General features: G+C 44.8%; 3 protein-coding genes across 3 annotated transcripts; all 3 read left to right on the top strand.

Annotated features, from left to right (window-relative positions):
- LOC8073953 lies at positions 1,165 to 3,357 on the top strand. The gene is made up of 2 exons (XM_002454489.2): positions 1,165 to 2,772; positions 2,888 to 3,357. The coding sequence occupies exons 1-2, from the start codon at positions 1,284 to 1,286 to the stop codon at positions 2,890 to 2,892; spliced, it is 1,494 nt and encodes a 497-aa protein (XP_002454534.1). The 5' UTR covers positions 1,165 to 1,283; the 3' UTR covers positions 2,893 to 3,357.
- LOC8073952 (expansin-B15) lies at positions 7,488 to 9,195 on the top strand. Its single transcript, XM_002454488.2, has 4 exons — positions 7,488 to 7,710; positions 7,857 to 7,969; positions 8,097 to 8,290; positions 8,639 to 9,195. The coding sequence occupies exons 1-4, from the start codon at positions 7,551 to 7,553 to the stop codon at positions 8,964 to 8,966; spliced, it is 795 nt and encodes a 264-aa protein (XP_002454533.1). The 5' UTR covers positions 7,488 to 7,550; the 3' UTR covers positions 8,967 to 9,195.
- On the top strand, positions 18,453 to 20,141 carry LOC8076229 (expansin-B11). The gene is made up of 4 exons (XM_002454487.2): positions 18,453 to 18,762; positions 18,890 to 19,002; positions 19,152 to 19,345; positions 19,424 to 20,141. The coding sequence occupies exons 1-4, from the start codon at positions 18,516 to 18,518 to the stop codon at positions 19,752 to 19,754; spliced, it is 885 nt and encodes a 294-aa protein (XP_002454532.1). The 5' UTR covers positions 18,453 to 18,515; the 3' UTR covers positions 19,755 to 20,141.

The raw sequence follows: 27,657 nt of genomic DNA, 5'->3' as shown, positions 1-27,657 counted from the left end.
TTTCGTTTGTATTGTCCAACTATTGTCCAACTATTCACTAACTAGGCTCAAAAGTTTTGTCTCATAAATTACAGACAAACTGTGTAATTAGTTTTTGTTTTCGTCTATATTTAGTGTTTCGTACATATGCCACAAGATTTGATGTGACGGAGAATCTTGATTTTTTTTAATTTCGAGGTGAACTAAACAAGGCCTAAGTAAGCGTTTGGTAAAATGTAAAATATAACGAAATATAAATATGGTATTTGAAAAAAACATAAAATTATAATATGGTAGGTAACAAAGTCCAGATAAGTTACAAATATTTTGTTCTAATCTTGCTCTATGTGATTTGGTTGTCTAATTAAGAGACCTGACAAATATACGGATAAGAATAATATTTTATCATGTTTTTCTTAATATAAATATAGACTATTAAATTATATATTATTTAGGTAAAGAAATGTTATTGTGCTCCGATGGGGGGGGGGGGTAATGGCCCCAACCGGGCCCCCTTTGGCTTTGCCTCTAGATATATTCCACATTTGAAATTATTTAAACCCTTTAAATTCTATTTAAAGTTCTTACATTTGGAAGATTAATTTTTAAAATAATTTTGGATGAAGATATGATCAAAGTTAAAGTTACCAATCTCGGAAAGATATATAAAATATTGCAGTTGATACTGTTGAAATAATTTATGATCCCATATTTTAGTTTAAGTACTCACACTTTAAACTTTGATGGAGTAACCAGGTTTAAAAGATTCATCTTGCGATTTACAAGTAAACTGTGTAATTAGTTTTTTATTTTCATCTATATTTAGTGCTCTATACATGTGTCGTAAGATTCGATGTGACGGAAAATTGAAAAGTTTTTGGTTTTTAGGGTGAACTAAACAAAGCCTGAATCTTTAGTCGCATGTATGAAGTATTAAATATAGACAAAAATAAAAACTAATTACAAAGTTTGGTCGAAATTTATAAGACGAATATTTTAAGCTTAGTTAGTTTATAGTTGAATAATAATTATCACAAATAAACGAAAGTGCTACATTATCGTGATTTTTTCCATTAAATACTAACACTTTGTCTTGTTATAATATTGATGAGTAGTATTTTTTTTTCACAATAAATCAACCAACGTTATTTCGTGTCATGCCTTGTCAAACGGAGCCGCCGCCGACAGTGTTCCTGCCTCGTGCCCGTCTACTTTCCCCACTTCCTTCTTTCCCACGGTTCATATCCGACTCGAATTCAATCGAAATCCCTACCTATATCTTCTACTGTTTCGTTGTGAGGGTGATGGAAGGCCTGAATTGGGAGGCGGCGGAGACGGAAGGAGAGCAAGGCCACCAAGCCATGGATTTGGAGATGACGACCTCGGGTAAACAATCCAGAGGCATCGGCTGCGTTCTCGATTTCATCGAGGAGAATCCTATAGGGGTGACAATCTTCCCGGCTTCCCTCTTACCACCGCTCCATGCTGACGACGGTGGTGCGAGAAGCGGCGGCGGCGGCGGCTGTGTTCTACTCGATCTCAAAGCCTACATCGCCGACTTCACCAACGAGACGACCGCCAAGGATTTCACAAGCGCCGGCCACGAGATGCAGGCCACCCTTCGCGTCGCCTGTCCGCCACGCGTTTCCCACCTCTGCATCCACTGCCCCACCCTCAAGCCGGCTGATTTCGGGACGGAGCCCGTCATCCTCGCCGCGTGCGACGGCTTCCTCCTCTTCAGAGCGGCCATCTGCAACTCCTACCACTGCGATGAGCCAACATTGCAGGACTACTTCGTCTACCGGGCACCGCTCTCCAGGATGCATGGCCGGCCGTCGCTCACGCGCCTCCCACGACCTGACCTCTCCTCTTGCTTCGTCAGATGCAATGTTGGCCTCCTGCGCTACGATGGTGGCGACAGCGGCAGCAACAACGACGACGATGGCGGCAGCCTCGCCCTGCGCTCCCACTACATTCCCCAGCATCACTACGTCGTCGCCGGCCTCCGAGCTTCCCAAGGTGGGAGGGGTGACTTCACACGATACGATCTCCACCGCTTCGACTCAAGAGACGGGAAGTGGACCACCGAGGTGCTGCAGCTCGGACCCATGGCGCCATCGCCGGGCCTGACCTTCTTCTACCACATGACGCACAAGGTGGTCACGCTAGGCGGCGGCGTCATGGGCTGGGTCGACCTTTGTCGAGGCATCCTGCTCTGCGACGTGCTTGCTGACCGCCCGCAGCTCTACTACACCCCTCTCCCCGAGCCTGGCAAGCATGAGCTGCTGTCAGAGGCCTCCGCGAATGTGTTCCGTGACATTGCCGTTGTCCAAGGTGGCCACATCCGGTGCGTGGAGCACCAAACTCAGGTCAGGCCGGGGTCTCATAGCAATGGCACGTACATCTCCGACAACTGGACGCTCACCACATGGAGCTGGAAGGTCACCAACCCCAGCTGCTCTACCCTCCCTTTGGAGGGGCGCTGGGAGAGGGACTGCAAGATCGATGCTTCCCATATCTCAGGCTCACTGCCTAAGCTGCTGGGACAAGCTGCTTCTCTGCCACCATTGCAGCAGCTGCACACAGGCCATCCCACGCTGAGCTTGGACGACGATGATGTGGTCTATGTCGTGGCCAAGGTCGACCATCGGGACGACAAAGCGTTTGTGCTTGCTGTTAACATGTGGAATGGCGCGCTGCAAGCAGCAGATTACTTTGGAGCTGAGAGAATGATAGGTATAAGTTTCACCTACACACAGTACAGGCCATCGGACTACGCCGAAATCACTACAGGTAATCCTCCCTTATTCAAGCATATTACTGTATTGTCTTCGTTTGTCATAGATAAATTTATCTACTTTGATCTAGGCAGACAGGGACATGACATGGGTCTTTTTGTTGGGTGCAGGTTAAATGGGGAAGCATAAAAGGAGGCTAACTAAGATGCCTGGACTTGGTATGATGGACTTCGACAATTTAGAGATGATTGGAGGTACAAACTAGTCATGGGATCTGTTGGACTTAATTTCACAAGAGAGTATTCTGAGTGTGGGCTATTTAGGGATGTAGGAGCTTGCTGATTAAGTCCAACTGCATATATTATGTAACTGCATGTATTATTCGTCGGCGATGTTTGTACATGCACGCTAATTCTGGTTATATATCGTTGTATCTGAATATGGACCAACCCTGTTGTCAAAGTGGCTCCTGCTGAAGATTGTTGCCACATGAAAGAGTGTCCTGACACAGTGCTACTCTGATTCAGTTCAGAGAGCAGGTTGTTCCAAAATTTTTGGAGATTAACCTCCCTTCCACATCGATTTTGATGGCCAGTCGGTCGCTTGGTAGCGAGCGAATCACTTGTCGACAATTGATGAATGATTTGATTTGGCAACCTAGATTTATCATACAGTTTATGCAGGCCTACAGTAAATAAATATACATTTCCACTTCTCTAGGCTTTGTGAATCCAGATATTTGCTTGGGCATCGAGTGACAGTGCAAGGTAATTCAGCCAGAACAAATATGTTTCCTTATAGCTGAAGTATTTGTCGACGCATCATGTTCAGTTGTTTGCGCATTCAAGGCTAAACGGTATGCACTTCTGGCTGAAAATCGCAGATTTCTAGTGCCCAGCCAATATGTCCGGTTTCTGTCTTTCAGAGAGCTTTAATTGCAGAATTACATCAACTGCAGAGTACACGTCTGATCCTGGGTCGTCTATTTTGTGCAAGCACTAGACACCTTCAGCAAATATTCTGGCTTATTATCTCTGCCGATGCTAACACTAACAGTGACCTACGAAAGCTGTGTACACACAAATTTCTGATTTCTCACATAAACAATTACGTACTGTCTGTACCATATATTTTATTATTCTTTATTTTTTATACCAAAACTGCTCCCTCACAAAGCCACGTCGCCTTAGGCCTTATTTAGTTCACCCAAAAACCAAAAAGTTTTCAAGATTCTTCATAACATCGAATCTTGCGGCACACGCATGAAGCATTAAATATAGACGAAAACAAAAACTAATTACACAGTTTGCCTATAAATCGCGAGACGAATCTTTTGACCCTAGTTAGTCTATAATATTTGTCACAAACACGAAAGTGCTACAGTAGCGAAATCTAAAAGGTTTTCGCATTTAAACAATGCCTTAATGTAGTGGTAAGAGAAAAATTATCTCTCGATTAAAAGTTATTCTGATACACACATCTCAAGATTATTTAAGATTATCATTTGTGATTTGTTCATGATAAAAATTACTAAATTAATATTTATGATTATCAAGAAAAAAAATACAATTCTAATACTCAACCTGTGCGTCCCTCAAAAGGAAGGAAAGCAAACACCCCATTAGAGCTATAAAAAAAGCTTCAATTTGTTATTTTTCTCTTGCTCTATTGAATTTGTAGAATTTTTAAATAGGCTATTTATCTTCCTCTAGTCATATTAGGACCTTTCAATAACCCGAACCGACCTTTTTTGGCTTTGCATCTAGATATATTCCAGATTTGAAATTATTTTAATCCTTTAGATTCTATTTAAAGTTCTTACATTTGGAAGATTAATTTTTAAAATAACTTTGGATGAAGAAATAATCAAAGTTAAAGTTACAAATCTCGAAAAGATATATAAAATATTGCAGTTGATACTTTTCTGTTGAAATAATTTATGATTCCATATTTTAGTTTAAGTACTCACACTTTAAAACTTAAAATTTAAAACGACCTCAGATGTAAAAATGAAAAAAAAACAAAGTTAGATTTTTTTGAAGAGACATAGAACTGTAGTTGATATATTTTTTTTATTTCAAGTCATTTATCTAAGGAAAAATATTTTCGAATTTCTCAGATTTGAAAATCTAAACAACCTCCAATGGAGAAACGACCAAAACCATGTAGTCGACCATGTCTATAACTTTCCGGTTTAGACCTTTTCCATTTGAATTTGTATATCTCCTAAATATTCATTTCAAAATCAAATAAAGTAAATATGATGGGAATTTTCTAACCTTTAATCATAAATGACTCTAGGAGTGGTTAGAAGAGGTACCTGCAAAAAAAACCATAATAACTTGTGATGCGTAACTGTGATGTTGCATAGTGGGGCCTCCTCGGATTTACTTTTTTTCATATTTTTTAGGACTCGGTTTATGGTTCTGAAGAACGATTTGTAAAGACGGTTGTATTCCTAGCGGCCTCTCTAAATCTTTTTGTATAATAGTGAGAGGAAGATTATCTCTTGATAAAGAGTTTGTCTCATGCACATAATTAGGATGCCATATGTGACTGTTCATATTATAAATTATTAGAGAAAAGCTAATATCATGAGAAAAAATATATTAGAGCCAATACATGGCCCAGCCACACCACTTGCTCCGCCGCCGTGCTTCGCTTCGGTGCTTTACGGCGCAAGTTGCCGCATCGCCTGCAAAGGCGGCACAGACTACTGTGCGCCGTGTCATCTGAAAGCCCTCTGCGCACGTCGCGGGACCGGCAGCTGACCGGGCCGTAATCACGCGTGTTTCGGGGGAGGCGAAACGCCGGGCCGGCAGAGCGGCCCAGAATTCACGGCTTGTGTGCCGCTGCGTCACGAGGAGGGATTGGATTCACGGTGCCCAAGGGTTGAAAACCTTCTTCAATCTCAGTGACTTGGCTCGTCCGTAGTCGTAGCCTCGTAGGGGTCCCTTCCCTCCCTCTTGACCGAAATACTACGAGTAGTGCTACTGACTGTCGTGAAGGTTTTACTTGCCAGTTGCGTCGCCGCCTCGATCGATCGGAGGTACGCCGGCTGGGATGTGGCAGGATCAGGATCGTTCTGGCTCGAGGAGACTGCTGTCTTCGATTCAGGAGTACTCGTAGCCGCTATGAAAGTACGCAGACAGCTGATTAGGCACAATGCTGTACAGTAGTATAATACTTCCTCCATCTCAAATTGTAGGTCATTTCAAGAATCCTGGAGAGACGAACTTTTATAAGTTTGACCAAATTTATCTTATAAAATTATTATTATTATTATGGTACTAACTAAGTATCATTAGATTCTTTCTTAATTATATTTTCATAGTATATTCACTTTACGTTACAAATCTTAGTATTTTTTTCTATAATTTTGGTCAAACGTGAAAATATTTTGACTCTCCAAGATTTTTGGAATGACTTACGATTTGGGATGGAGGGAGTACAAAACAACAACAACAACAACAACAACAACAACAATGCTTCATAGAGTAGGCAGAATTTAATTGCATTACGGGGATCTTTTGATGCATTACTGAATGTTTTTTCCCTTTCTTCTTCTTTTGATTTGACTCAAAACTGGGAAGCCATTTAGAGCCCTTTGGAAGTCAGTTAACCCACTATAACAATCCGATAAGATTTTATTTTTCACAGCAAAAACAAATAAACACATGAAAAAAAATCATTGTCCTAAAGGGTCTTAGTGTTTGTGGACAGAGTTATAAATGTAGGTTCATATGTTTAAGGCATGTTTGGAACATAGGAATGCAAGAAAAAACAGTTCTCAGGAGTAGAAAATGAGTATAGGTAAAAAAAATAGTGGATTGGCAAACACATAAATTTTAGAAATGGGTGTGTGGAATACAGGAATTTAAGAACATGTTTATTCCTCTATTGTACTAGTGCATAAGCACATGCTCATCCCTCTATTCATATGTAGGAAGCTTTTCCAAGAGCTTGAAACGGCTGTTTATTTCCTACATTTTTCTTTAAAAAAATCAAGCCTTTCTATAGGAAAGGAAAATTTGATTCCAAACACTATGTGATGTAAGTAGAACGTAGGAATTGGATTCCTTCAATTTATATAAAATCCTCCCATCCAACAAGCCGTATCCTAAGACATTAAATTTTATAGATACTGCTATTACTGGTATTTTATATCTAATTTATATTTTATTTTATTGCTATTAATGGTCAAAGATAGAAAGTTTGACTTAGGCCTTGTTTAGTTCCCGAAGGAAAAAATTTCGCGACACTGTAGCACTATCGTTTATTTGTGGTAATTATTGTCTAACTATAGACTAACTAGGCTCAAAAGATTCGTTTTTTTTGGATTTTTGGGTGGAAGTAAATAAGGCCTTATACATATAAAGTAACAGTATTAATTACCTCCATCCTAAAATAAATTAATTCCTTGAATCCATCTAATAAGTCAAACTACTTTAAATTTGACTTACTTCCTAAAATTATATTTTATGATATCTAGTAATACTAATTTCGTGTTATAAGTACTGGTGTACTTTTGGTTAAACTTTAAAAGACGACTTAAAACAATATTCAAAATTGATTTAATTTGGAACGGAGCAGTATTTGTTTTTTTTTGGATGGAAAGATTTTTAATTTTCAAGGAATTTGGGCCGTGTAGATCCACGGTCAGCACACTGCAAAAGCAGACAATTACGAACTCGGTGCCGTGCACCTGCCACCTACCTAGTGATCTGCCGGCTATAAAAAGACGGCACGGGCACACTTGGTAGCACACAAACACCACTCCACAAAGCACAGCACTGCTCGGCTTGGCTTGGCTTGTCCTCTTCCTTTGTTGCCATGGCTACCAAGATGGTCCTGTGTCGCTTTGTGGCCTTGGCGGCTCTCGCCTGCCTCCTCCGCCCTGGCGCGCCCGTCGAGCTCCACCGCAGGCTCTCCGCCTGGTCCGGCGACGCCGGCGCGACGTGGTACGGCGCACCCACCGGCGCTGGGAGCGACGGTAAGTACAGATACACATGCACGCGCGACGCGCGTGAACTTTAACAAATTTTCCATTCCACCTGCATGCAAAACAAAAGGAATCCGTAACAAATGCCGCCTTCCGGGGATCCGGTGGTTATACGTGTACGTCGTTTTTTCGTGTAGGTGGTGCGTGCGGGTACCAGAACGCCGTCGACCAGCCGCCGTTCTCGTCCATGATCGCCGCCGGCAGCCCGTCCATCTTCCAGAACGGCGAGGGCTGCGGCTCCTGCTATCAGGTAACGTAGTTCGGTTATTCGTGCGACCGTTTCTTTAAGAGAGTGGCTAGCTCGTAATACTATGCCACTTCCTCCTACTTAATAAATGACACCGGCGCCGCGTTTGGAGCAACTATAAATTCTGCAGGTGAAATGCACCGGTCACGCGTCGTGCTCCGGCAGCCCGGTGACGGTGGTCCTGACCGACGAGTGCCCCGGCGGCGCGTGCCTGGCCGAGCCCGTGCACTTCGACCTGAGCGGCACGGCGTTCGGAGCCCTGGCGAAGCCCGGCCAGGCCGACCAGCTCCGCAGCGCCGGACTCCTCAAGATCCAGTACACTCGGTACGTAAGCTCTCGCAGCGCGCCGCGTGCACGTGCCGCGTAGGAGTGTAGTACGTACTTGTGCCGTGTCGTACGTTCATATACTCGCTTTCGGTGTGGTGTACCGCGTAGTATGCCGTTGGAGTACATTAGGCTGCATGCAGCCTCCAACGCACGTAGAGCAACGCCGCGTGACCGTGACGCATGCAGGGTGCACGTACGTACAAACATTTCTCGTGTCTGTTTTCTCCTTGGTCAATGTACTATATAGTGATAGACGAGAAGAGTGTCTGTTCCTCGCAACTTGTCGTTTCGTGCCGCCCATGTCCATGTCCATGCATGACCGTCCGCTGGCGTGCGTACGTGCAGGGTGCCGTGCAACTGGAACGGGATGGACATCGCGTTCAAGGTGGACGGCGGGTCGAACGCGAACTACTTGGCGGTGCTGATCGAGTACGAGTCCGGCGACGGCGAGCTGAGGTCCGTGGAGCTCATGCAGCGCGGCGGCGCGGCGTGGGCGCCGATGCAGCGGTCGTGGGGCGCCGTGTGGAGGTACAACTCCGGCGCCGCCCTGCAGGCGCCCTTCTCCGTCCGCCTCACCTCCGGCTCCGGCAGGACGGTCGTGGCCACCAACGTCATCCCCGCGGGGTGGTCGCCCGGCGCCACGTACCGCTCGGTCGTCAACTTCAACAACTAATTAACCGTGACCCGGATGCATCGTACGTCCGGGTGCACGCGCGCGCGCGCCCGCCGGGACGGCGTGGCGCTTGGCTTGGTTTATGATTCGAGCTAGCTGTGCGTGCCTACACCGGCCGACGACGACGCTACTGTGTACTGTTGCGTGCGTGACAGTCACCGTGTATCCCCGGAATGGCGTGTTTGTGTTGAATATATATATAAATAAAAGCTGGATTATTGGAACTTTTTTTTTTTGTGACTTAAGCTGGATTGGAACTTGGAAGCGATGTGTTCTGTGTGTTGATCGCTGGGTTGATTTCGCTGTCAGGCGTGCGCAAGCCACGCGCCCACACGCCGCTTCTTCGTGCGTGCGCCGTGCCGCCTTTCGAGGGAAGAAGAGTGCGGCTTACCAAGTTTGGTAGCGTCATCCACCGGAGCTGATGCTCTCGCGCGCGCCCACAGAATGCTAAGCGGATCCAACAACATGGTATCGTATTGCGTCGCGGGCGGTGTTCCTCGCTTCCCGACGACGTGTGTTTCCGTCGGTCGGTGTTTGATACATACGCCTTCGCCTTGGCAGGTTTGGCCGACGTGCGTCACGAACTCGTGAATCATGTGATGGAAGACGTGCGCGACGAGTTCTCTAGTGCTACTCCACGCACACGGCGGGACGGCCAGCCCACCTCTGCTTGGAGATGGGCCGGATGGTTCGTTCTAACTCCGCACGGGCTAGGGGTGCACTCGGCCCGCGCAGATGCTACGCTCCACTCAACACGCATTCCTCTGCCAGCAGAGATGCAACCGGGCCAGGCTGCACTAGCTCACGGCCTCCGTTTATTTTGGTTAGGTGGTGGTGGGCCGGTGGGGTTTGGGCCAGGGAGCTACTTAAATAAAAAAAATTCCCGTAAATAATACTATACCCATCTAGAATGGAGAATATTAAAGTCTAGAAAGACAGTAGTGTGTGGCACCATCGCCTGAAAATAAAGTCTAGAGAATGAAGAACTTTTCAATAATTAATTTCATCTTCAAAGGACAGAGTTCAAATATTGATGCACATCTAGCTAGCTAGAAGCTCTGTAAATTTACCAATAGGTGAACATGTTTGGTTTTTGGGGCCCCTTGATAGCATTTGTAATTATATTTCATTGAATGAAAAAAGACAGTGGTCCAAAAAAAAATATTGTACCCCATCCGTCCGCCCCCCCCCCCCCCCCCAAATAAAGAAACAATAAGAGAGATACGGTAGGTGAAGTTAAAGGTATGAGCTTTTTTGTTTTCGTTGTAAATAGAGATTCCATTGATCAAGTAGTGAAGGGTAAAAAGAGATTTGAAATTGGACAAAACTATGAGGCCGATGGTGTAGAAAACAGAAAAAAAAAAGTAATGCTGATGGATGATGTTTTGATGTGTTTTTTCTGTTATTATAAGATGTGGAGACCCTGGGTCCCTGGCTTGCCTACTAGTGCAATCTAAATTATTGGGTTCGCCTTATACTAAATCATTAGTGTTCGGTGCAAATCTAAGAAAAATCATTAGGGTTGGAAACTTACAACCCAAACAACCTCTTCTTCATGCACGTACTAATGGAAATTGGCACAATATGTATTCGTTGCAAGAAAAAAAAGTAAAGCCCCAAACAAGAGGATGATGTCTACTATGGTGCACAAGGTATAGGAAGGTTCCTAGACCCACAGAGTCTGATCTGAGGTAGAACTGCTTCTGAAATGGAATGCGTTCAACGTGGCTACAGGCTACAGTAGCTGGTAATAGGATGCTACAGTACACGGTTTGTAGGCAAATTGAGAATGTGAGGAATATGGAATATTCCCCCCTCTCGGTTGAGGTCTTGTTTAGATTTTTTTTTATTTTGATACTGTAGCATTTCGTTTTTATTTAACAAACATTGTTCAATCATAAAGTAATTAGACTTAAAAGATTCATCTCGTCATTTACAGACAAACTGTGCAATTAGTTTTTGTATTATATATATATTTAATGTTTCATGAATATGCCGCAAGATTCGAGGTGACGAAAAATCTTGAAAAGTTTTTGGTTTTTTTGGGTGAACTAAACAAAACCTGAACTATGGAACTGCCTGCATGTGGCTAGTTGTCGACTGTCGAGTACCGGAGGAATAATATAAAATCGAAACTCTCCCTGTTTGTATAAATTATTATTGTTTAAATAAAACATGTTTTAGAATCTATGTAATATATGTCCCAGAACATCAACGCCTTTCACACTTCCAATCTGAATTCCAGTCTCTATAAAATATACTCTCATCAACGCCAAGGCACCCAGGGATATATAGGGATTCGGAAACATGTCATTTTTTTTTGATTGATTGACGAAATATAATGCATGCATGGGAACATGTCGACCGATCGACTTGGAACACACAATAACTTGAGGACAGAACTTTCGATTAAACAAAACCACTCGGCACTTGGCATATGGAACCGTGTTTCATAGCGACGCCACTATTCTAGGAACGTTCAGCCGAAACGAAACTAGCGGTCAATTTCCGACAGCCATTTTCTTTTCTTTTTTGGAAAGTACGTATGTTACTTTTTATTTTTAGACAGAACAAGAATCATTTCTATTTCTCTTTTAAGACATTCGATTCTCTTTTCACTTTCTTTTGCTAGATCACATGTTCTTTAATATTTTTTTATTTTTTTAAGGAGCATGTGCTCATAACTTATAAAACGAAATTAAAAAGCATAACTTTCATGATAAACTTAACAGTACTAACTTAGCGGTGCTTCTAGACAACATAAGTTTGAGGAATAACTCAACATTACTAACTTAGTCGTTCTCAAAAAAGTTATACTATATAACTTATGTACATAAGTTTACTCCCACTATTTCAAATTATATTTTATCTAGACACAACTATATATGTATACACATAACAAATTCAATATATGTAGAAATATCAAAATATTTTATAATTTGAAATAGAGGGAGACATAATTTACACAATACAACTTATGTACATAAGTTACACAACACTAGTGTATATAGAAAGTTACGCAGTTATTATACACAAACAGAAGTTATACAATACAACTTAGCAGAATAGGTTAGCAACATAACTTAGCAGAATAAGTTAGCAATATAATTTATATATTATAAGTTAATATACATAAATTGCTACTAGAAAAATAAAAATCTTCGAAACATACAGAAGTGGGGTCTAGTTTTGTTCGCCTCGTCGCGTTGAACACACCGGTGTAGACGGAATTAAAAATAGATGCATCATTTAAAAGTTATAGTAATTTGAAATAAATATTTTGCTTTTTTCACGATGACGTCAAGCAGAAAAAAAAAGTGGGAGGAGGGGGAAGAAGGGTGGGAGGCCGGCATGTATCGTTCGCTAGATCCAAAACTAGTGAACGACCGTAACAATGGAATTGTGGTTTCATAGGCCTGTGCGCATAGATAGCACTCGGCTCACGAAACTGCAGTTCGTTCATCTAATCGTTTCGTTTTCATAATTAATTATTGGCGGAAGGCCCAGGCACCCCCACGCCCACCAACAGCAAGTCGGACGGACGTGACTGCGTGAGGTGTTTGTCCACGGCGAACAAGGCCCAGCCAGTTCCGACTTCCGATCCCGGGGCAAGCAGACGACGGCAAGAGGCAAGAGGCAAGAGGCGTGGAACCGCAGCCGCAGCAAGGACGGGAATTGATGAATAACTTTCGCCCGTTGCGGCGCGCGGTGCGCGGACACGAGTTCACGAAGGACGAAGGGCTGAAGTATCTTTGCAGGTTGCAGCAGATTTCGGTGGGAAACTACGCGTCGTGCTTCGTGTCCCGGCGTCGGGATCGGCGGGTGCCCCGGTTCCACGATTCAGGCCGGCCGGGCGCCGGAGGATGGGTTCATGTTCGCACTGCCTTTTTGCTATCACACGCGTGTTCCTCAGAGCGATCCAGAGAATCATACAGCCGATGCATGACTACTGTACCGGTATGTTTGAATCCATTAAAGTTTGGATTTATTAGCACAAAAATTTATCCAGTTAATAGCTAGTAGTTGCTAATCCCACCTGCTAATAAATGACTGGATAGTAGGTCGAAGGTGAATATAAACTATTAGCATATATATTAGCAACTCTAAACCTAACTAATAGTTAACAGCCCTCCAACTAATAATTAGTATGTCTGTTTGGGCCCACTAATACTTTTTAGCTACTCACTTTCAGTGCTAATGGATATAAACAAGATCTAAAAGTCAACAGCCAAAATTAGTGCTTATAGATCCAAACATATCTACTAACTAGCAGGTGCCCCCGTGCTTTCGCACGGAGCAGTAAACGGTTTTTTTTAACCCGTTATGTTCGGAATCCATAAATATTTAGTAACAGGTGTAACTGTAGTACTATTCCTTAATGGGTTGTACTGTTCCTTAATGGATTTGTACTGTTCTATCAACGTGTTTCTTAACGGGCTGTACTGTTCCTTAACGGATTTGTACTGTTCTGTTAACAGGTTCACTGTTCCTTAATGGATTTGTACGAACAGTGATCTGTGAGAGGAGGCGCTATCTCCAGCTATAGGAGTATAGTACAGATTAACCTGCTAACTATTAGCTAGAGGGTTGCTAACTATTAATTCAATTAGCTACTTTGGAGTTGTTAATACTCCTTCCGTTCCAAATTATAAGTCACTTGGACTTTTTTGGTACACTCATTTTGCTATGCATTTAGACATAATAATATGTCTAGATACATAACAAAATAGATGAATAACAAAAGACAAAGCGACTTATAATTTGGAACGGAAGGAGTAGGTGCTAATAGTTCATATGCACCTTCAACTCAAGATCCAAAAATTAGCTAGCTAAAAATAGCAACTATTAGCTATTACTCCCTCTATCCACGAAAGAATCAATTCCTAGAATCTATGTCATTCAAACATTTTTAAGTTTGACTAATTTTATAGAAAATAGTAACCATATCTATGACATAAATGTGCATTTTATAAAAATATATTCTATGATAAATCTAATGATAGTAATTTGGTAATATAAATCTTAGTATTTTTTTCTAGAAATTTTGTCAAATTTCAAAAATTTGACTTAGGACAACTTTAGAAATTGATTCTTTCATAGATGAAAGGAGTAGTTAGCTAATTCTTAGAGTTAATGGATCCCAACCGGCCTTAACTCTTAAAGCTTGACATAGATCCCGTTTGGCACAACTTCATAAGTGGAGTCCCTAAAAAAATGCACTTATATTTTAGTAAATATGGAGTACTCTTTTCAGGTCACGTTGCCTCATGTTTTGCTACTTGTGTCAAGGCCTATTTGCATCCATTAGCATTATGAACTACCATCTAAAATTAGTACTAGTGTAATATAGTTGCTAATTATTAGCTGGAGGGCTGCTAACTATCAGTTTCATTAGCAAGTTTAAAGTTGCTAATAGGTGCAAATATTTTATATGCACCTTCAACTCGCTGCCTATCTATTAGCAGGTGGATCAAAGCGATCACAATGAATAGCTATTAACTATTAGCTAGCTAACTTTTTCACCAGATAGATCAAAGAAGCCCTCACATAAGCTATGGTTTGGGCCTCGGGTACTGTAGTTGTTCCTTTCTTTTAACTAAACCAAATTAAGGCCTCATGCTTACTGTTTTACTATAAACAAAACATAAATTATGATCCGAAACAAGCATAATTCTACCTTTGCTTATAAGAGAAAAGCTACATGATTGTATGAAAAAGAGAACGACCCCATTACCTTGGCTCTAAATTCTTTCAGTACAAAATTTTGCACCGCGCTGTCCAAACAGTCACTGTTTTCTTTTGTATATAATAATGTCCAAAATTTCCAATCGAGGGGTAATAACCATAGACGATGTCGTGGTCCACCGTCAAAATTGTCCAAAATTTGTGCTACCTGTTCGGTCAGAGTTGTCTCAACTCGAAATTTAATGTACAGAGCTGTACTCCCTCCGTCCCAAAAAGAGTGTCGTTTTGGGTTTTCGTGCCATAACTTTGACTCAATTTGTAAAAAATATGTGCAATATTTATATCTCTAAATAAATTTGTTAAAAAACTAGACTTAAAGATCTTTCCAATGATACTAATTATGTACTATAAATATTAATATTTTTTATTATATATTTAGTTGAAGTTATTTTTCGGGAAGCGCAAACGACACTTATTTTGGGACGGTGGGAGTACATTGTAATCACACACTTCACCCACCGAATCTGATCCACAGGCGGATGCAGGGCCCGTGTACGCATGTGCCAGTGGGGTCACTTCAACCACTAAGAATTTGAAAGATGTCGATCATTAGGCGTATCCGATTATACTTTCGCGCGCGATTCCTTAAAGTTATACTCCGTACATGATATGGTGGTTGCTGAGCACACTAGAAGCTTTGATGTGCAGTGCAGGCTGCAGCCGGGGCTCTGAGATGCACGGCTCTCAGAGTCTCAGTCTCAGGCATGCATTCCCTCCTGAACATCGCAAAAGGTCTGTAACTGCAAAGCAAGCCTGGTACTTTCTTTGTATGATTGTACTATTTGCATTTCATTTTGCCACGATAAAGCTTGTTCGGTCGTGGCATCGACCGATCACATGGTGCAAGCTACTTCAAAATTGTCAGCTCCGGTTAGTTATAAACCGTCGGCAGAGTGCAGAGTTGCAAGCTATACAAACACTCTCTCTGTGCTGGTCACTGCTGGCGGAAGAAATGGTCGGCACATTTCGGCCGACGATCGGACTCTGCATGCATGAACATGACAGGAAAGCTTCGGTGGTAATGAAAGTATTCATTCAGGTTGAAGGACGACAGAATGATGAACAGGCCAACCTTTGATCGATGGCCTGAAAGTTCTTGTTTGATCTGCGTGATCCTAACTAACGGGTGATGAGTGCATGCCTCGTGAGATTTCATCTCCGCTGGAGAACATGCGACACCTCCGGCTCCAGTCCAGGGACCAGGGAGGGAGGTCAGCTTCAGCTTGGTGTTAGGCCATGTTTGGTTCTCCCTACTAAATTTTAATTAGCTAAACTTTAATCATTTTAGTAACTAAAGTTTTAAACACATTGACTAAAAGGAGCTAAAAAAGTTTAGTTCTATTAGTCATCTAAGAGTAGCTAAAATAATTTTAGCTAACTAAAATTTAACAAAGAGAACCTAACAGGCTCTTAATTAGAAATAATCATGCGATAACCTTTCGTCAAATTCCTCCTCAAATCACGCTCCGACCAACTGCTACTTCGTTGCTTTATTGTGATTTAACACTTCACCTGCCATTCTATTGTACAACAATCTTTATAATTAGATTATTATCTCATGAATTTTCAACATAAAGATTATGAGTCGTCTATCATTCTTTGGAGATCAATTTTTTTTTTCTAAATTACACAGGTACAGACGCAAAAGCTTACAACACGCACATAAACCCTACCTCTATAACCACGTCCGAAGACTATGTCGACACATGTCGAGATTAACGAAGTCACTATGTATATAGCCATCTCGCTGTCGACAAGAACATCACCTACCACTGAACACACAATTACTGTTAAAACCTAGAGGAAATCAAAAACTTAAATCCTGATGAGTAGATTTTCACCCCATAAGAAACCTAACCAACTGAGTTAGGCTAGGTTTGTGTAGATCAAGAAATGTAGAGTCAACAGTAAACTAAAATCACATTTCAGTCATATTCCCCTCAACCCCTCTACATAAGGCCTTGTTTAGTTCCCAAACAATTTTACAAAATTTTTCAAATTCTCCGTCACATCAAATCTTTAGACGTATGCATGAAGTATTAAATATAGACAAAAATAAAAACTAATTACACAGTTTGGTCGGAATTGACGAGATGAATCTTTTGAGCCTAGTTAGTCCATGATTGGACAATATTTGTCAAATACAAACGAAATTGGTACTATTTACATTTTCCAAAATATTTTGCAAGTAAACAAGGCCTAAACTTCATGTATTCGTAAATAATGACACTCATATGGGCTTGACACCTGTGAACATAGTCACATACTGATCCACACCTACTACGTATGGACACCAACAAAAGATTGGACCAACATATTTTACAGTCCATATGAAATTGATATTTTGATACCACATTGTTCACCGTTCAAATTAGCTATTGAGATCCCGTTTGGTAGAGCTCTGGAAGGCTCCGACTTTAACTCCTTCGTGCACTGTAGTAATGTGAGATATTTTTTCTATCTCTCACCTTAAAATGAACTACGCAGGTGAAGCCATTATTTTTTTTGGCTTCACTAGCTTCGATTCCTCTGTGTGTTGTAGAGTTGCCCATTAGGCCATTCTTAGGCATCAAAGTTACTATGGGCGTACTTTCTCACTCTAAAATGTAAAACATTTTGACTTTTTAGATTTATAGTTTTTATTATGTATCTAGACAATGTATATCTAGGTGAACCTGTAAAAACTATGTATCTAAAAAAGGTAAAAAGATTTATAATTTGAAGTGAAAAGAGTACATAATACCTACCTAGTCGAACATGGATACTAGCTAATTCAATAGTACTAGCAAGAAGTGAAGAAGGTTTGCTTACAAGTATGAGAAGTCATTTTAGGCATGTTTGGATCGGCATGGTACAAAATGCACGTAATGACATCTATGATGTCATAACGTAATTTTCAAGTATTTACTATACTACCTCTTATCAAATTCTTAATTGGATTATAGAATCAATGAAACTTTCATGAAAATGATTCATATAAAATATTTTTTTTTACATCACTAGAGGATAATAAAAACTAAAAAAATGACATTTTGATAATCGTGTTTGAGTCAGCATAATACAAAGACGTGCCAGCACCGCATGATTTAGATTACCACATATACCAGGAGTGATCCCGATAGGTGGAGGGCCTGGGACCCTAAACAGTTAGGTTTGTAGCCAAATTACAAGGTGCAAATGACAGAGAAGAAAAAGATTACATCTCATGAGACATTGTTGGATTGAAGCAAAAGATTTACCATACTATATATATCAGCACGACCCCATATACTTCACGTGCCTAGAAGCCATTATTCATTATTCAGAGCGGCACGAAGAAGCACGCGAGCCCAAGTGCCACACCTCTACAAGTATCCAACCTGCAGAGTTTTGTTATATATAAAAAAAAGCCTGCAGAGTTTTGTTATATATAAAAAAAGCCTGCAGAGTTCACATGATCATATTTATGTTCCTCAAAACATGTGTGTTTTCCATTCGTACATTTTGTAATGGCATTCTCCAATTGTACTTCGTGCATTGCATGGTGCGAATTACATTATTGTATCTCCCGGCATTATTTGGTAGGTACTGAAGTCTGCAGTTTAATAATTATTTTTAGTCTCTCCTCTATTTCTCCTCCAACAACAACTGGTCACGTTCTCCCCCAATAATTCGTCCGGCCGGATTCTTTTTTCCCCCCTCCCACGTACGTCTTCGTTCCCAAGTCCCTATAAATACCCCACTCGTGGCCACTCCCTGCAACTCACCAAAAACCCTCGAGCTAAGCTCATCTCTATCTCACAGACGTCTTCCGAGCTACCAGCAATGGCGAAGTCCTGCACCTTCCTGTTCGTCGCACTAGTCGTGCTCTTGCTTCTAGTGAGCCCCATTGCTTGCTCCCGCAAGCTCGCCAAGCCGAACAAGCACAGGCCGAGACACAAGCCGGCAGTCAGGGCCCGCAGCAGCAGCAACCACACTGCCACACCCTCGATGTCCGACGCCTACGGCTCCGGCGGCTGGTTGTCCGCCGGCGCGACGTACTACGGCGCACCCGACGGCGACGGCAGTGACGGTTAGTTAGCCGAGCCGTTGCTAATTTTATTGTCTGTCGGTTAGCATGTACTACTAGCTAGAACTGTACTACTGTGCATTGCACGTTGCGTTGACATGCTATCGCCAAATTTAATTTGCATGGGCAGGCGGCGCGTGCGGCTACCAGACCGCCGTCGGGCAACGCCCCTTCTCGTCGATGATCGCCGCCGGTAGCCCGTCGCTGTTCAAGGGAGGCAAGGGCTGTGGCGCTTGCTACGAGGTCAGCATAACAAACATTTGCCGGGTGACCATGGTCATGGCCGTACGGCCTGGCTCCTGTGCTGTAGCAGTGTACTAATGGTGCAGAGTGGTCGGCGCGCGCAAGCCGGTGCTAACTGAATGCGTTCATGTCGCGCGCGCGCAACGCAGGTTAAATGCGACGGCAACGCGGCATGCTCCGGCCAGCCGGCCACCGTGGTCATCACCGACGAGTGCCCCGGCGGTGTCTGCCTTGCCGAGGCGGCTCACTTCGACATGAGCGGCACCTCCATGGGCGCCATGGCGAAGCCCGGCATGGCCGACAAGCTTCGCGCCGCCGGTATCCTAAAGGTCCAGTACAAGAGGTAGGCACCGAGAAGTGCAGAGTCAGAGTAATGCTGCATGAATCTTGGTCATAATTTCCTTCGTTTAATTTGCCGCAGGGTGCCGTGCAAGTACAGCGGCGTGAACATCGCCTTCAGGGTGGACCAGGGCTCCAACCCATTCTACTTCGAGGTGCTGGTGGAGTTCGAGGACGGCGACGGCGACCTCAGCGCCGTGGACCTGATGGAGGCCGGTTGCGGCACCTGGACGCCGATGGTGCAGAACTGGGGCGCGCTGTGGCGCTACAACTCCAACACCGGCAAGGCGCTCAAGGCGCCCTTCTCGCTCCGCCTCACCTCCGACTCCGGCAAGGTGCTCGTCGCCAACAACGTCATCCCCGCCGGCTGGAACCCCGGCGCCACGTACCGCTCCCTGGTGAACTACTCCTAAATTACAGCTGCAGCGTTAAGGTGTGTGCTTGCATTGCATCCGGGCTTTTGCGAGAGGCGGTGTCAGAAGATGAGGAGGAGGTTGAAGGATCGAGTTCTTCCCTCCCTCCACGGCCTCTGCAGTCCCCCTAGTGATGTTTGAGTGTGTCGACTTCTCTGTAATTTTGTTTTGTTTTTGTCGTCCCGGTCCCTTTGTTGCAAGAGCCGCGACCAATTATCAATGTTGCATGCAGATGTATAAGTTGTGTGAGTGTTTTTTTGTACCACGCAATCCTTTGAGATAATTGAAGTACTGCTATCTCATTGTCGTCATGAGTTAAGAGTGCACACTATACTGACTTCTGAAAACAGCAAAGTCAAATTAAACGTACTGGTTAAACCTTGATTTCCTGAATGTGCAAACTGATAGTTTGAACGGCACTTGTACTGTTGTAATGTGTAGCTCTTGATCTGAGCAAGCCTCGAGATTTCAATCGGACGATTCGGATTGGCTCCAAGTCTCCAACTGCAGAGTACCTGTTGACTCTCACCTGTAATGCAGAGCATCCGAGTGCTGTCTTTTTGGCACGTGAAAATCTCAAAGGAAACGAGAACAGAGCAGGGTCTTGAATTTCAGAAGAAGACCTGATAGATTGAACTCTGCAAGGAATTGTTTGTGATTGAGCTCCAGCCTAGTGCACTACCATACAAATCTGCGTTCAAGTCTTCAAGAGCTTCTTATGTACTCCATTCTTTCTCGAAAAAAAATAAGCAATTCTCAAGTCTAGATTAGTGTACACCTAAATTTACACATATGCCCTTACTGCATTCTTCGATGTCCCCAAAAGACAGATTCCGTAGAGGCAATTAGAGGCTGTGTTGATCAAGTCATGGTGAAAGTTGACTGTGCTTGGAGCAACCTTAGAAAGTAGACTGTCCTAGACACCTCTACCAAGCCCAAGCTAGAAATCGATTGCTGGGCTCGGGGCAACTTTTGTAAACATGGTTTTACGTTTGTACTGACCAACCACCAACTAAACATTGCCATTTTACATGTGCCCGAGCAGATAAAGAGGTTCCCAATCACGATTAGCTGAAATATTCTTTCAAAAAACGATTAGCTGAAATAGCCTGACAACTCATCCAAGTCTCAACGAAACAGAGCGTCATTCTACCGAGCACTCATCTTGATGCAGGGAATACCTCTCAAGCTCATCGATCTCTCATGGCACTCCTTTGTGCACAAATAAGTGATGTTTCAGACTTTATTTAATTGAGGATGTAGGTGGGCTAGCACGTGAACCAGGCTTGCGGGCTAGTCCACCTGCACCACTACAGTATCGATTTTCTAAAAAAAATTTAGAACTAAACAAGACCCATATATTGAACTCTGCAAGGAATTGTTTGTGATTGAGCTCCAGCCTAGTGCACTACCATACAAATCTGCGTTCAAGTCTTCAAGAGCTTTTTATGTACCATCCTTCTCGAAAAAAAAAGCAATTCTCAATGCCTTGTTTAGTTCCCAAAAAATTTTGCAAAATTTTTCAGATTACCCGTCACATCAAAACTTTAGACGCATGCATGAAGTATTAAATATAGACGAAAATAAAAACTAATTGTACAGTTTGGTCGGAATTGAAGAGACGAATCTTTTAAGTCTAGTTAGTATATGATTAGATAATATTTATCAAATACAAACGAAAGTGGTACTATTCATATTTTGCAAAATTTTTGGGAACTAAACAAGGCCCAAGTCTAGATTAGTGCACACCTAAATTTACATATATGCCCTTACTGTATTATTCGATGTCCCCAAAAGACAGATTCCGTAGAGGCAATTAGGGGCTGTGTTGATCAAGCCCTGGTGAAATTGACTGTGCTGGGAGCAACCTTAGAAAGTAGACTGTCCTATACACCTCTACCAAGCCCAAGCTTAAGAAATCGATTGCTGGGCTCGGGGCAACGTTTGTACTGACCAACCACCAACTAAACATTGCCATTTTACATGTGCCCGAGCAGATAAAGAGGTTCCCAATCACGATTATCTGAAATATTTTTTCAAAAAACGATTAGCTGAAATAGCCTGGCAACTCATCCAAGTCTTATTAACGAAACAGAGCGTCATTCCACCGAGTACTCATCTTGATGCAGGGAATACCTCTCAAGCTTATCGATCTGTCATGGCACTCCTTTGTGCACAGATAAGTGATGTTTCGGACTTTATTTAATTGAGGATGCAGGTGGGCTGTTGGGGAATGGCCGCATCCTTCCCCCTGGTAGCGTCTGAGGTTATCCTTCACCCGAGTAACCTCCGACCTAGTAGCGTCTAAGGCTATCCTCCACCCAGGAAATCTCCGTGCAGATGCATGCGGAGGACCCTGAGAAAGGCTAACGTTGACATGACTCTTGCTATGTTGAGCATATGCAGGGACTGGAGCACCGGCGGAGAGCTGCGGGCGAAGAAGGGGGGAACCCTCGACTGTTCCTATGGCGAAGGATGTTCGGGAGACGCGGCGGAGGAGATAAACCTCCGGTGCATCTGAGCCGAGCGGCCTCCGAAGTGGCCAACCCGAGCAACCTCCGTCTCGGCCAGCTCAAGGAACCTTCGACGCGGGAGAGTCGAAGGATCGACTGCCGGGCAGAGGATACAGGCGTTCGACAGTCTGAAGCCCTGGACGAGGAGCGCGTGGAGAGCCTGTAGTGTGAAATTACGCAAGTAACTTAGGATCAGCAGACTGTGATGTAAGAATATGCTGGAATATTCCCCCACCGTCACGGGGCATATCTGTAACTGTCTTAGGTCGGTTTCCGAGCCCTATAAAAGGAGCATGCCGACATTAATAAAAAGAGGGAGAGCATTCACTGTATTCACCTACTGTTGAGCCTACTGTCCGTTAGTGCTCAAACCACTCACGGCACCGAGTGAGAAGGTTCTCGATCTACCGTTCTGCTGGGGAGTGCGGAGAGCATCTTCCCAACATTGGCGCCCACCGTGGGGCCACGAAGGATCACCTACGATGGCTGGAAAGAGAACTAGCACCACAAGACCTCGGGCAGAGCCCCCCAGGAGGGAAAGACCGAGAAGGGCCGTGCGGAGCACGTATGCGACCGTAGAGGGGGAAGGCTCTGAGGGCGAGCAGCCGGAGAACGAGCAGCCAGAGAACGAGCAGCCGGATCCCAGCCAGGAACCTTCTCCCGCTGCAGGCCCGGCGCAACCCACGGCCACGCAAGAGCTCCAGCTACTGCAGACGCAGCTGCAGAACCTTCCGCAGGAGCGAGACCGAATCGCTGCCGCTTACGCCGCCAGCTAAGAGGCAGCAGTAGCTGCAGCGCAGGCAGCAGAGATCAGGCAGCAGCTTTCAATCCTGCAGGCGGAGATCCTTAGCATGCAACCCCCACAGCCGACAGTCCGACCCACTGCCCAACCCGGCGCCGGTCCGTCGGTAAGTACGCAGCTAACAAGTTACGGTGGCGCGCTGAGGGGCACACTGGACCTTCGTTCCCCCTTATCCGAAGGATTGCAAACCTCACCTTGGCCGGCAACCTACAAACCAATCACGCTCCCCAAGTTCAACGGAAAAGCTGACCCCCGCCAATTCCTGATGAGTTTCGAGGCAGCTGTAGCCTCAGCTGGAGGGAACGAAACAGTAATGGCGAAATCCTTTGTGATCGCGGCCGAAGGAGATGCCTTGGCATGGTACTCGATGCTCAGACCCGGGTCGATCTATTCATGGGAGAACCTTCGAGACAAGATTTTGGCAAATTTCTAGGGGTTCGCGGTTGAATCACTAACCTCCACGGACCTGTTCCAGTGTCGCCAAAGTCAGGGAGAGGCACTGCGGGAATACTTCCAAAGATTCGTGCAGACCAAGGCCAGGGCACCCGGCGTGCCGGAAGAGGTTGCCATTGAGGCAGCTATCAAAGGTCTTCGCATAGGACCTTTCGCAGCTCACTTGGCCAGAGAAAAACCAGCATCCATGCACGAGCTGTACCATGAGTTCGAAAAGTATTGCAGGTCGGACAACGACTACCGCAAGAGATTGGAAGACCAAAACTCCCAGAAGAGGCAGGGCAACGACATAAATTCGCAGAAGAAGAGCCTTAGCCAAGATGAACGCCGGCCACAGCGAGATGCTAGTGGACAGATGATGAATATTGAGCAACCAAAGAGTGACAGGCCGGAACATAACCGTCCACCGGCGGAAACGCAAAACTCGGAACGCAGACCCAATCAAGCCGGAAGAGGGGGCCGAAACGCAGGATGGCCAAAAAATCAAAATCAGCGGCCACGGAAGCAATATTGTTTCTTCCATGGGGAGGAGAAGGGTCACTCCACCAGGGATTGCCCGGATGCAAAGGAAACTCAGGAGAGGATTAAGAGCAGGTCAGCTCCGCAACCTCCGACACCAGTTGCTCAACCTCGGGAGGTGAATCACACATTCCCTCAAACCTTCTACCATTCATATGTCGGAGGATCAAGCCAGCAGCACCCAGTTCCAATTCAGTCAAACGCGCTAGCCTCTGCTTACTATCCCAGCTTCTTGCCAGCTTGGCGCCCAGCACAGCAGCCCGCGGACCAAAACCTTTCACCAAACTATGTTCCTCCACGACCTCCACATATTACATACATCGAAACCCCGCAGCCCCGCTAGCAATCACTACCTCCTCCCCCAAACCAGCTGCAGTTACTCCAAGCTCCACCCCCACCAAAAACCGAACCCCACCCCGATAATCAGATCGGCCCTCATACACCCCTGCCAACGATTGGAATGATCTTACCAATAGCTGGAGGGTCCTCAATGGAGTTCGAGACAAAGAAGCAGAAGAAGGATCACCTTCGGCTCGTCAACAACGTTGCAGTTCAAGGGCCAGTAAGATGCACCGATTGGTCCAGAACTCCAATAACCTTCACCGAGGAAGATATAAGGTTGGAAAGCTACCCTCACACAGATGCGTTGGTCATAACAACGAATGTTGCGGGTTGGGGAGTAAGCAGGATCTTAGTGGATTCAGGTAGTTCCGCAGACATAATATTTGCTGGAACCTTCGACCAAATGAAGCTCAGTAGAAGCCAACTCCAACCTTCGGAGTCACCTTTGATCGGGTTCGGAGGAAAGCAGATACATGCTCTGGGGAAGGTCGCCTTGCCCGTATCCTTCGGCACATCGGAGAACGCAAGAACAGAGTACGTCACCTTCGATGTGGTAGACCTGCACTACCCATACAATGCCATATTCGGGCGAGGATTCTTGAACAAGTTCAATGCGGCCGCTCACATGGGATACCTGTGCATGAAAATCCCGGCTCTGCACGGAGTGATAACGGTTCACGGAAGTCAAAAGGAGGCAAGGAATATAGAGAAAGCGATTTACAAGTCCTTCCGGAACATAAACTCCGTGGACTCTACGCAACAGGAAGCTTCCCAGCCACCAGACATGTCAAGGGTAAAACAGACCTGGCCGATCAGGAGGAAACGAAATGTGTCCCTCTGCAGGAGGCCGTTCCAGATAGGAAGGTCGCCATCTCCGCCACCCTCAGTAGAGAGGAGGAACTCGATTTGCTGGACGTGTTGCAAAAGAATCAAGATATCTTCGCTTGGAGCGCCGCTGACCTACAGGGAGTCAGCAGAGATATCATAGAGCATTCGCTGGACATCGATCCGAGAATGAGGCCAAAGAAACAGAGACAGAAAAATGTCTGAAGAAAGAACCTTAGCCGCGAAGGCAGAGGTACAAAGACTTCTGGACGCAAAGGTCATCAGGGAGGTCATGTACCCGGAGTGGCTAGCGAATGTGGTCCTGGTCCCCAAGAAGAATGGTAAAATGAGAATGTGCATAGACTTCACAGATCTCAACAAGGCTTGTGTCAAAGATTCCTTCCCCTTGCCAAGGATAGATACCTCCGTTGACAAAGCCGCTGGTTGCCAGAGATTTTCACTACTGGATTGTTTCTCCGGGTACCATCAAATCTGGCTCAAAAAGGAAGACGAGGGGAAGGCAAGCTTTACAACCCCGTTCGGCACATATTGCTACACCAGAATGCCGGAAGGTCTTAAGAATGCTGGAGCAACCTTCTCCAGAATGATGGGAAAGGTTCTGGGAAGTCAGTTGCAGAGAAACATCATAGCCTATGTTGACGACGTTGTCGTCATGAGCAAGCGCAAAGAAGATCATATCAAGGACCTGCAGGAAACCTTTGTCAACCTCAGATCCGCCGGGCTGAAACTCAACCCGGATAAATGCGTATTCGGGGTCAGCAAAGGGAAAATGCTGGGATATATCATCAGCTCTGAAGGAATCAGAGCAAACCCAAACAAGACAAAGGCAATCATGTCAATGGCAGAACCTTCAAGCAAGAAAGAAGTGCAAAGGTTGACTGGCCGAATAGCAGCCCTCAACAGATTCATTTCGAGATCCGCAGAACGAAGCCTTTCATTCTTCAAAGTGCTGAGAGGAGGAGGCAAAACAGAATGGGGTCCAGAACAATCAGAGGCCTTCAGGCAACTCAAGAGCTATATCGCAACCAACCTGGTGGTAACTGTGCCCGAGCTGGACACTCCACTACTGCTGTATGTGGCTGCCTCCGAGCACGCCGTCAGTGCTGTTTTGGTACACGAGACAAGCGACAGCAAGGGAACACTGCAAAGACCCATCTACTATGTGTCCGAAGCTCTGTCAGGAGCAAAGTTGAATTACACGGAGGTAGAGAAAATCGCGTACGCAGTCTTGTGCGCATCAAGGAAGCTCAAGCATTACTTCCAAAGCCATGAGATCAAAGTACCCACTTCACAGCCATTGGGCGATATCCTTAGGAACAAGGAGGCTTCCGGACGTATAAGAAAATGGGCGGCCGAACTATCACAGTTTGACATCACCTATGTCCCCAGAACCTCCATCAAATCTCAAGCCCTGGCTGACTTCATGGCAGATTGGACACCTTCGAACAAAAAAGAGGAGAAGGTAGTCGACCAGCCATGGACACTGTACACAGATGGCGCCTGGGGTCAGTCAGGAGCAGGAGCAGCAGCCGTTCTGATCGCGCCATCCGGACTCAAGCTAAAATATGCTGCGAGACTCGAATTCAAAGCAACAAACAACATAGCTGAGTATGAAGGTCTCATCCTCGGGCTGAACAAAGCTAAGGCTTCTGGAGCAAAAACCCTGCTCATCAAAACAGACTCCCAGGTGGTGGCAGGACAAGTGGAGAAGGAATACCTAGCACACAACCCGGAGCTGGCAAGATATCTGACCGTCGTAAGGGGCCTAGAGAGAAGGTTCAAGGGATTCACTCTGCAGTACATTCCAAGAGCCGAGAACTATGAGGCAGACGAGCTAGCGAAAGCAGCAGCCAACAACACCCCCTTGCCAGAAGGAACCTTCTACCAGATTGTTGCAACACCCGCAACCGCATCGTTGCCAAAAGCTTTTCGCTCAGTCCTGCTGACAGAAAGCGAAGATTGGAGGGAGGCAATAGCTGATTGCCTCAAAGGCAAGACAGCTGCAGATGACGAAGCATTAGCCAAGAGGATGGAGGCAAGAGCAAGGAGTTACACCACCATTGACGGGATCCTGTACAAGAAAGGCGTAGTCCAACCTTTGCTGAGATGCATATCACAAAGCGAAGGCAGAGAACTCCTAAAAGAGATACACTCTGGAATATGCGGTTCTCACATTGGACCTCGCGCATTATCTGCTAAAGCATTAAGACAAGGCTTCTACTGGCCAACCCACATCAAAGATGCTGAAGAAATAGTGAAGACGTGCAAAGCTTGCCAAACCTTCTCACCAATTCAGTCAGGACCTTCAGCACTAACTCAGCTCATACCAGCATCATGGCCGTTGCAGAGATGGGGAATGGACCTGGTAGGACCAATGCCAACTGCCCAGGGGGGAAACAAATTCGCCGTCGTGGCCATCGAATACTTC

This window comes from Sorghum bicolor, chromosome 4 (genome assembly GCF_000003195.3).
Source record: "Sorghum bicolor cultivar BTx623 chromosome 4, Sorghum_bicolor_NCBIv3, whole genome shotgun sequence".
NCBI classification, from domain to species: domain Eukaryota; kingdom Viridiplantae; phylum Streptophyta; class Magnoliopsida; order Poales; family Poaceae; genus Sorghum; species Sorghum bicolor.
The sequence above is the reverse complement of the archived record's forward strand: the minus strand, read 5'-3'. Positions and strand labels throughout refer to the sequence as shown.